Consider the following 11327-nt stretch of genomic DNA (forward strand, 5'->3'; position numbering starts at 1 on the left):
CGACAAGGTACTTGATTTTCTCCGTTCTCGAACCCGCCTCATCTGTAAACGTAGTCCTCAACTCTATGTACCCCCTGACCTCCACCTGATCACCAGCGAAACCATACAAACACCCTCCATAGGGCCTCAGCTGGTCAAGGGGTAGCTCCCACTGCGTGAAAGTCGGCCAGAACATCACGTCTGCCGAGCTTCCTTGGTCCACCAGAACCCTGTGGACCTTCCTTCCTGCTGTGATCAACGAGATGACTATGGGATCGTTGTCATGAGGCACAACGTCCCGAAGATCTTGCTTGGTGAACGTAATGTCCACATCCGGCGAGTGGTCCTCAAACATATCCACCGTCATCACAGACCTCGCATACCTCTTCCTCTGTGATGCGGTGCATCCACCACCCGAGAAACCTCCTGCAATGGTGTGGATTTCCCCGTGGGTAGGCATCTCGTGCTGCTGAGCCTCTCCACCTGCTGGTTGGGAGCTCGACGCGCCCCCCGTCCTTCTGTCCAGCAAGTAGTCGTTTAGGAACCCGCTCTTGACCAGATCGTCGAGCTGGTATCCTAAAGCTAAGCACGAATCCACGGTGTGGCCAAAACCCTGGTGAAATACACACCAGGCGTCTGGCTTTGGTCCCAGAACCTTGTCCCCCACCTTCTCGGGCGCTTTCAACCTAGCTGATATATTGGGAATGGCGATCAGGTCCGCCAATCCCATGACAAACTTGTGCTTTGGCGGGCGATTGTACTCCCGGCGTGCTGGTTGCGGGCGCCCTTGGCCCCTGCCCTTGTTCTTCCTTGGATCATAAGGATGGCGAGTCCTCTGATCCCTCCTGGCCGCCGCTGTCTCCAGCACCCTCTGTGGCTGGATCCTGGTCTGGGCACGTGGCCTGGCGGGAGCCACGCTTCCCCTCTTCTCGGCGACTTCACTCTCATCGGCGATGTGGGCCACCGCAAGTCGCCTGACCTCAGCAAACGTGGCAGGGTGAGCCCTGATCAATGCCTCGCAGAATGGTCCCGGCAGCACGCCCTTCTTGAATGCGTAGACCAGCATCTCTTCATCTTTGGCTGGCGAGCGGACCATCTGCGCCCCAAAACGATTCAGGTAGTCCCTGAAAGACTCTCCCTGATACTGCCTTATATCGAACAAATCATAAGACACCCTGGGCGGTGCCTTGTTCACGATGTACTGCTCGACGAAGATTTTTCGAAAACTGTTGGAAGTTGGTTATGTGACCTGTAGGCAGGCTCACAAACCATTCCAGCGCCGTTCCCTAGAGTGTGCTCACAAACATCTTGCAGTACACGGCGTCTGATCCTCCTGACAGCATCATCTGCGTATGGAACGTGGTGAGATGTGCGTCAGGATCCTCCACGCCGGTGAAAACAGCCTTCACAGGTACCACACTCGCAGGGATGGGCGTGTCGGTAATCGCCTGAGCGAAAGGCATAGGAAAAACACGAGGCGGCGTTGACGGCGCGACCTCTTCAGCGACTGGGCGTCCTCGCTGCTCCTGAAGAGCTTGATGCAACTCTTCAGTCACTTTGCTAAGCTCATCATTCCTGGCCCGAGAGGCGACCAGGTCCTCATGCATTCTCGCCTGCTCTATACGCGAGGCTTCCACATTCGCCTGCAACGAACGCATGATTTCCACCATCTGCGCCATAGTCATGGTGCTGGCGCCTTCAGCAGCAACGGGCGCAACTGGACTTGAACGGTTGCTTCTCATTTTTCTCATGAAAACTTGGCAAATCACAGAGTGCAATGAACAACACCTCCTTCAGCGACGATCGATTCAGCGATCAATCGGTCAGAACTTCGCGAAACTTCGAAAGAAACCTCAAGAACACAGAAAACCTCCACAGAAAACCGCGACTCCACCAAAAACCAGCACTTCCTCCACGAAAAACCAAACGAGCCAAAGAACTCAGATCTCACCGAACAAATCTCACGTAAGCAGCAGAAAACTTCACCTCACCGAACAAAAACCCAAACGAACGGTGGAAAACGCGAAATTACTGAACAGAACCTAGATGAACAGCGAACAATGGTTGCACCAGCACACAACCACACAGAAAACTGCAAAAACCTCTAAGAACTCACGTTGTGGATGGGAACAGGTTTTACACGGCCCCACGGTGGGCGCCTGATGATCCTGCCTGTTGACCAAAACGCTGGAGCTTTGGCATGTCAAACTTGGATCGACGTATGCGCCGTGTTTGCCTCCGTCCTTCGCCGCGATCCACCTCAAGAACCTGCAAAAGAACAGAACGGCGCCGCTGCGGCCGATCGCACTCCAACGCCCAAGTCAGTGACTGAACCACCAATTACTAAGAGTGAAACTCAAGAACTCTCTCAAGGAACCGTGAACCAGTTCTCTCTCAGTATACTCAAGAACTCGCAAGCGTAAAGAAGACAATCTGAACGCACGTACCTCAAAAGTTCGTTGGGAAACTCTTATATACCTGGACACTTTCTCTCTCCTGGCAGTTACACATCTGGACACGTGGCTCGCATCCAGCTGTACACGTGCCATCATCTGGAGCCTCCTTGACTTGGGCGCTACTTCTGATTCTCCTTTGGCTAAGTTACTTATGCATGATACTACTCAGTGCATAGTTGTCTTGGAGCGCGATCTCTTCTGGATTGGCGAGTTAGGGTGCCTTCGTACACACCTTCCCTATGGTCTCGCCTTCATGATCTGCACCACCTGTTTCACTGTGTATGCTCAAGCAAGCTGTCCCCCGACCTCATCCTCTGGCCAGCTGGGAAATGTCTATCTGCCTTTATCTTCGGCGATGTGCTTGTTTCGGCGATCTCTAATCACTTGGTCGCCTGGGTTTACATCTGGCGACTTCTTCTTTAACCCGGTGACCGCCGGTTCTGGTGTGCTAGAGATCGGAGCACGCCAACTTAATAACTGGCGACTACACGAACCCCCCGACTTCCTTCCCTTCTGCCAACCAGGCATCCCATCAACACGCCTATACAATATCCTGATGCCACGTCATCACTTCCGACTACCAGGGCGGTACAATATATAAACTTTTCAAATATATATACATAAATTCGCTGTAATAAGGATTATACAAGGCTAATTGTTTAATAACTTGCTCTTCCCAGATCCAACATTTCCCTTCAATATATTTAACAGATTGAAGACAGAAGTCACCAAATAATAATAATAATAACATAAAGCGAAAAGACAAGAACATATAAAAAATAAATTGGTGTTATACAAACCAATTTAATTATAAAGATCTAGGCAATTTTTTGAAGGGAGAAATCCCTTTGAAGGCACTTTAGCGATGTAGGATTGACATGCATGAACAAGTAGTTCCCAGCAAAAAGTTCACCAAAATGGACTTGCCCATCCTTGAATCTTTTCATCACTTTGGCGTATGAAATTCTGACGGAGGAAACCAGCCTAGCTCTTTTTCTCCACAGTTTTCTCAAGCTTGAGATTTTGAGCCTGAACCTTCTCCTAATGGGAACCCTTTTGAACCTGAACCTGCTCCTTCGCTTCTCACTCACTCTGTCTCTTTCATCATCCCACCCTTTTTCATGTCTGAGCTTTTCGTAACCACGTTTGCTAAGACTAACCATTTGGAGGGAAGACATGGTGGAGTTTTTAGGACTAAAACAATTCATTTGTACAAGAACGAAAGGAAATGATGACAGAGATGTGGTAGTAGTAGCGTGTTTATTCCTTCGAGGATATGGTTTTGTGAGTAGTTGGTTTTCTAATGTGAATCTGAGATATGACAGGATTGAAACTGGCCAGGCGAACTAAGGTGCGTCTAGAAAAAATGTTGAGTGCATTAAATGGTATGTGAGACCGTTGGTGAGTGTACCTATATTTTATTGTGCAATAAATGTCTCCATTTCCCTGTTCAATTATTCACATATACAGTTAAGAAGCTCCTCTTTGTTATATAATGTTTCGATTGCTAGAAAAAGATAATGGGGAATGAAAATAGTTTAAAATGGGTTTCCTTTAAGTCGTCATTCTGTAAAAAAAATAGATTTTTTTTAATATTAGTTTTTTTTTTCTTACTTCCCTTTACAACATCTTTTATTAATAAAATATTATATTTTCTTAATAACAATTAATACAAAATATTAAAATAAAATAATAATATATTTAATTGTTAAATAAATCTAAATATTAACTAAGATGTCAATCTATTATTGTTAGAAAAAGTAACGTCACCAAAACATTATTAATTTTAGGAGGGATTTATTAAAAGAGATTATAATAACCTCTACTAAAACACTACCATATTTTATTAATTTTAAGAGGGATTTATTAAAAGGGATTATAATAACTGATCCTGCCTGTTGACCGGAGCGCTGGAGAATGCCTCGTCAAAGGATCGACGTGCGCGCCGCTTCTCACTTCCGTTCCTCCTCTGGATCTATCTCAAGAACCTGCAAAGAAACGATACGGCGCCGCTGCGGCCGATCGCACTCCGGCGCTCAAGTCAGTGACGGTATCACCAAATACTAAGAACTGGAACCGTGCAAATCTCTCTCACTAACAGCTCTGTCACTCGCAAGCGTAAAATGTATGAACTGAACGTGCGTACCTTAGAAAATCTGTTAGGAACTCTTATATACCTGGTGGTTTTCTCTCTCCTGGCAGTTACAGGCTTGGACACGTGGCCTGCATCCAACCGTACACGTGCCATCATCTGGAGGCTCACTGACTTGGCGCTGCTTCTACTCTCTTTTTGGCTAAGTTACCTATGCATGGTACTGCCCAGTGCATAGGTAACTCAGGAGTGCGATCTCTACTGAAACTGGCGAGGTAGGGCTTTCATACACCTTCCCTGTGGTCTCGCCGGCCGCCTCCATAATCTGCTTCTCCTTTAACTTCGGCGATGTGCTTGTTCTGGCGATCTCCGACTGCCTGGTCGCCTGAGTCTGCATCTGGCGACTTCGTCCTCAACCTGGCGATCGCCTATCGTTGGTGAGCTAGAGATCGGAACACGCCAACTTAACTATCGGCGACTACACGTGCCCCCCGACTTCCTTCCCAACTGTCAACCTGGCGCCTTGTCAACACGCTTACGCTGTAATAGGATGCCACGTCATCGCATCCGACCTCCAGGGCGGTACACAAGCCCCCCAGTCTTAAGCGAAGACCTGTCTAGCGAAAAGACTGAAGAAGCCTTCGTTAACACCGGTCTACGTGGCATGGGCGCAGAATTCCAAGCGGTAGTACTTTCTGCTGCTCTGACGCTCCACCAAACTCTTCGCACATCCTTCAACACGTGGCTTTCATCAACGGCCATCTTCATCTGCCATTAGCGCTTCCCAAAACCGTTCGAAAACCCTTAAACCCCTTACGCTCCTACTGTTCCATCACTTTCTTCACACTTGAATACACTCTCCCTCTCTTCTGCGAAAGCTCTCGACGTTCCTCGACGCTCTAGATCACCAACTCCCCTTAATATTCTCCCGATCATCGAAAGGTAACTACTTTCTCTCATCTGCTGTGTTTTCTCGCATTTTCACCGATTTGCATCATCCTATAACTGTCTGGTGCATACGTTGTGGGCTGTTTTCCATTTCTCCTTCTTCGTGACTTAGGGCTTTGCCGATTGTCGCAACGAACTCACATTCGTTCGTCTTTCACCTTCCATTCATGATTGAGTCAGCCTTCGTAACCCTCCTGATCATTTTTCCTTCCTCCTTCGTTTGCAGTTGCTATCATGACTCGCACGAAGATCACCCCGAACCCCCCTCCGTCAGCGCGAAACCCTCCTTCTCAAGCACACGACTCTACGCAAGTTCGTGGTGCCCCCTCTTCGCAGGCTGTGAGGCCCGCGCCTTCTCAAACCACTCTGACCCAGGCGACTCCACCAATCGCTGGAGGAGCCCCCACCCCACTGCCAGACTTCAAGACGTTATACCCATGGGCTAACTCGACCCTCTTAAAGGAAATGTCGTCGGTGAACACCGCGGGAGCGGTTCTGCGATTGACCAATGGGGACGAGGCCTACCAATCATTCCACAAGGAGCACGATGAGAGAATGATGGTGCTGCCTTGCCCGACCACCCTGCCAGTGTGTGTAGATGACAAAGTGAGCGCCGACGGGCCCTTCTGCTTCGTCTACACCACTCTTTTCAAGAAAGTTAAACTCAGGTTCCCTCTCACTCGATTTGAGAGGGAACTCTTAACCGAGCTCAATATTGCTGCCGCCCAGCTTCACCCCAACAGCTGGGCGTTCGTCCGAGCTTTTGAGGTAACATGTGCCCACCTGGGGTTGCCTGCGTCAGTGGACGTATTTTTGTTTCTGTTTGAGGCCAAACACCCAGGCGATCGCCTGTGGGTCAGTCTGAACGCTATTGCTGGGAGATCCATCTTCACCATCTTCCAGCAATCGTACAAGGATTGGAAGGGGAAGTTCATCCAGGTCCGTGCAAACGACAAAGACCCTTCCCTTCTCGACGGTTTCCCCTTGTACTGGGTGGATAAGGGGAAAAAAGAGTCCAAGAGCTGCTTCAGGAGGCCCAGAAGTCCTGATAGCATGGGAGCTTTGGACAGAGACCTTTGTCTCTTCTGGAAGAGGGTGGCGGATGCCCACATAACATTCTTGACCCCCACCCTGATTTCCTTCGAGTTCTTTGAGGACCAGTTGGAATTCCAAATAGGTTAGGACGCTACACCTTTGTCTTCACATTGCTTCTGATATTGTTTCTGGGCGTCTTGTGCAATACACACAAGACTTTGGTTTTATCTTTTCTGCACATACCTGCTTTGCTGTCTTCTTGTCTTGTGTACTTGCCCCTTTCTCCTTTGAGCTAACATATGCACTTTCTTTTCATGCAGACACCATGTTGGGTAAGAACATGCTCGCCGATTTAAAGGCGCTCGCTCGCAACCACGGGTTGGCGACCGGCTCCCAGACGGTTCCCAACTCGGCGGTCGAGAAGGCCATTATCCAGGGGCGATCACCGCCTAAGGCGCCCGCCCAACGCAAGAAACTGGTCCTTAAGAGGCCAAAACGGAAAGCCCCCCAAGTTGTCCAAGAGGATGAGGAAGAGGACGACGAGGTCACGGAGGACGGTCTTGTCACAAAAAGGAAGAGGGTGGCACCACCTTCTCCACCTGCCCCACCCCCTCTTCCAGCTTCAACACCACCGTCAACACCTGCCCCTCCTCCCTCATCGCCAACGCCAAGAGCCCCTTCACCACCAGTCCAAGCAGTCCCATTGGCCACTGCGCCACCTGCAACTGAGGCCCAAGAGCCAAACTTCTTAGAGGACCCCCCGAGCGCCTCTACTCCACATATATCAGCAGGAGGGGGCCCTCCTTCCAACACCTCAGCTGCAGGAGTCATTCCAATCGGGGATGAGGTCGCTCACACCTCTCCAATCCTAATCACCGAGTCCCCGATTGCGTCGCCGCGCCAAGAAGCAAACACCGAAAATATTGCTAAGGAAGGCGGCGACGAGAACCCTCAACAAGCTCCCCTGGCGCCTCTCCAAGCTGCGAATCTTTCCCTTGAGGTGACGAGGATGTGGGAACCTCTGACTGCGAAACTCAAAACTATTGCAGACGATATCCCATCCATCATAACAAGAGCTGTGGAGAGCTCCACCAGGCGGCTACAGGATGACATCTGCAACCTCAAGACCGAGAACAGCACAATGAAGGTCGAGGTGGAGAAGGTGTCATTCAGCCTGACGCTCGCGGAAATGGAACATTCTCGAGTAGAGGATGCCCTAAACACCGAGCTCAGGCTTGCGCGCAAGGAAGCTGTTGACCTTCGCCGCAAAGTTCACGAACTTGCCCAAGAAAAAGTCGAGCTTGAGAGCAGAATCGTGCCTCTGCGTACCAAGGCGAGCAACCTGGAGGCTCAAATTCAAGCCAATGCCGACAAGGTACAGAAGCTGGAGCAGAGGTCGATCGACCGCGAGAAGCTACTTGGGCAAGTAGAGAAGGCAAGAGACGACGCCATGGCCGATCTCTCCGAGGCAAGCAAAGAGAAGGTGAAGATGGTTGCCGAGTTGGCCCAGGCTCAAACAGAATCCAAGAAGGTGGCTGACGACCTTCTCCAAGCTCAAGAGACCAACAAACAACTCCAAAAACAGGTCGAAGAGCTGGAGCAGCAGAACAAGGAGCTTAAGCAGCAAGTTGAAGGATTTCAAAAGCAAATCGAAGAACTTAAGCTAAGCTCTGCTCAGATTCTGGTTGCTGGGTTTGATGCCGCTCGAGAGCAGTTTGCATGCCTCTTCCCTGATCTTGACCTTAGCATGGTGTCGTTGGACAACGAAGTGGTAGATGGGAAAGTCGTTCCCGCCGAAGGCTCAACCAACTCTACCCCATCTGCCTCTTTATGAATTCACTTGTATTTTATCTTGTAAAAACTCTTGCACATATATTTTAAACAGCCATTTACTTCAATAGTAAAATTTGGATATGTCTTCTGACTTCTCTTGGGCGCTTTACTTTCTTTATATGTTAACTCTGCTGCATTTAACTTAACGAATTCGCAAACATGACCTTTGGCGTAACTGCTTCGAGCCAATTCGAACTTAAGTAATAACCGCTTTAAACAACTTGTGCCCCTGAGGCACTAACCTGATCGTAAGAAAAGTTCCAAGCAATGAACTGTAACTCAATCATTGGTTCAAACAACGTCCCGCCCATCCTGCTTTATCAAACAAGTCTTTCAACCTTCTCGCCGTGTTTGAACTTTCGCGATCACCTAGACCTCTTGGCAACACCAGCTTTCCTTAGCCTCAGGCTTTGGCAGTCATTTCTCTATCTGAGGCAGAAACGCCCTTTGGGACCTTCCTTTACCTCCCCTGAACCTCAGAGCTAAAGACTGGCTGGTCAGGCGTTCTCTTCAAACCTACCTTAGCCACCCTTCAAGCTTCTTCCGCGCTCTTCGCCGTACCTGAACTCGTCCACGACGAGAAGGGTTTCATCTCGCCTATACTCGTGCACAGGCGAGAAGATCTGTTAACTCGCCTGAACTCGCTCATCGGCGAGAAGGACTTTAAACGGCCTTAACTCGCCCGACGGCGAGAAGGACTTTGCCAGATGCCTCAACTTGCCCAGGGTGTACATCTCCTCCCCCCTGGATGCACTGAGGACCTTTTCTTTCTCACGCCTGCACTCGCTCGACGGCGAGGAGGTCTTCGATGGGCCTTAGTTCGCACAACGGCGACAAGGACTTTATCCGGTGCCTCAACTTGCCCAGGGCGTACATCTCCTCCACCCTGGATGCACTGAGGACCTTTCTTGCCTGCGCCCGCTCAACGGCGAGGAGGTCTTTAACTTGCCTCTACGTTGCCCCGGGAGTTACATCTTCTCGCTCCCAGAAACACGGAGGACTTTTTCTCTTTCTCGCCTGCACTCGCTCAACGGCGAGGAGGTCTTTAACTTGCCTCTACGTTGCCCCGGGAGTTACATCTTCTCGCTCCCAGAAACACGGAGGACTTTTTCTCTTTCTCGCCTGCACTCGCTCAACGGCGAGGAGGTCTTTAACTTGCCTCAAAACGCGCGAGGGCGTTGAGGTCTTCCATTTGGTGCCTCCGATCGCCGAAAAACGATGAGGACTCTAAAAACTTAACTGGTGCCTCTAATCGCCGAAAAACGATGAGGACTTTAAAACTTAACTGGTGCCTCCAATCGCCGAAAAAACGATGAGGACTTTAAAACTTTAGAAAACATGCGACATATCCTTTCGTGCCTTAAATCATGTACAAATGACAAGGTCTTTCTTCGAAACTTTTGGAAATAACACATATGCAATCTGAAAACACCTTATACTTCGAAAACTCTTCTTTCATTGGGTGGCCTCATTAAAAACCCTCCTCAGGGAAAAAAGAGTGCCCCCTTTAAACTGTTTTTACAGAGACATTGCAATGTAATATTTGTGTTTGTCTTTACTTACAAAGCTCTTAGCTATAGTACAACTTCAGGTGTGTGGCGTTCCAGGTACGAGGAATCGCCCCCCCTCCAACGTCTCCAAGCGATAGGCTCCGTTCCCGAGTGCCTCGGTGATTCTGAACGGTCCAGTCCACTTGGGTGATAGCTTGTTCTCCATCTCGTACTGGTGGGCCTTTCTCATCACCAGATTGCCTTCTCTAAACTGCCTTGGCATCACCTTTGAGTTGTACCTTCGCTCGACCCTTCTCTTCACCGCCTCAGCCTTCAGCCTTGCCTCCTCCCTGACTTCATCCAGCAGATCCAGGTTCAGCCTTCTCTCTTCATTCGAGTCTTCCTCCACAAAGTTCTGGAATCTCGGCGAGCTCTCCTGAATCTCGACTGGAATCATGGCATCACACCCATAGACCAAGCTAAACGGGGTCTCATGGGTTCCTGACTGCTCGGTGGTGTGGTATGCCCAAACTATTCGGGGTACCTCCTCAGCCCAACTTCCCTTGGCTTTCTCGAGCCTTCTCTTCAAACCTCTCAGCAATACCCGGTTAGCCGATTCCACCTGGCCATTAGTCTGAGGGTGCTCGACGGATGCAAACACTTGCTGAATTCCGACCCCTTCGCAAAGCTTCTTCAACAGGTGGCTCGCAAACTGAGTCCCATTATCTGATACCAGGCGCTTAGGCACTCCAAACCGGCACACAATATTCTTCCATACGAAGCCTTTGATCTTGTGCGCGGTGATCTGGGCCACTGGTTCTGCTTCAATCCACTTGGTGAAATACTCAATCGCCACCACCAAGTACTTCATCTGCCTGATCGCCAGGGGAAAAGGCCCCAGGATGTCGATTCCCCAAGTATGAAACGGCCAAGGGCTGTAGATCGACTTCAACTCCTCGGGAGGTGCCTTGTGCCAATCGGCGTGCTGCTGGCATTGTTTGCAGCACTGGGCATACTTCTTGCAATCTTCTCTCATGGATGGCCAGTAGTAGCCTGCACGGAGAGTCCTGGCGGCCAGAGCTCGACCCCCGACATGACTTCCACATATTCCTTCGTGGAGCTCTGCCATAACTCTTGTGCACTTCTCGCCGTGTATACATTCCAGGAGTGGGTGAGTGAATCCAAACCTGTACAGATCGCCATCAATCAATGTATACTTGCTGGAATTTTTCTTTACCTTCCTAGCTTCTGTTGGATCTAGCGGGAGGAGGCCATCCGCCAGGCACCGCTTGTACTGTGTTATCCACGTGTCTGGCTCATGGGTGGCGCAGACCTGCATCACGTCCACCTTCTCTCCTCGACATGCTCTAATCCTTGGCGATCTCAGAGTTTCTTGTGTCAAAGACCTATGGCTTCTCGCTGCTCTCTCCGTCGACCTGCTTATCTGAAGGACCAGGTGATCTGCTACAAATGCCCTCGGCGTCTTCAAAGTTT

The 11327-nt window shown here is 49.9% G+C and overlaps 1 protein-coding gene across 1 annotated transcript; it reads right to left on the bottom strand.

Moving 5' to 3' along the window:
* Window positions 1-3108: 3108 nt before the first annotated feature.
* Window positions 3109-3800, bottom strand: LOC150025573 (uncharacterized). The gene has a single exon (XM_090294363.1). The coding sequence runs from the start codon at window positions 3641-3643 to the stop codon at window positions 3254-3256; it is 390 nt and encodes a 129-aa protein (XP_090150489.1). The 5' UTR covers window positions 3644-3800; the 3' UTR covers window positions 3109-3253.
* Between the last annotated feature and the right edge of the window lie 7527 nt (window positions 3801-11327).

This window comes from Phaseolus vulgaris, chromosome 8 (assembly GCF_051622355.1).
Source record: "Phaseolus vulgaris cultivar YP4 chromosome 8, ASM5162235v1, whole genome shotgun sequence".
Lineage (NCBI taxonomy): Eukaryota > Viridiplantae > Streptophyta > Magnoliopsida > Fabales > Fabaceae > Phaseolus > Phaseolus vulgaris.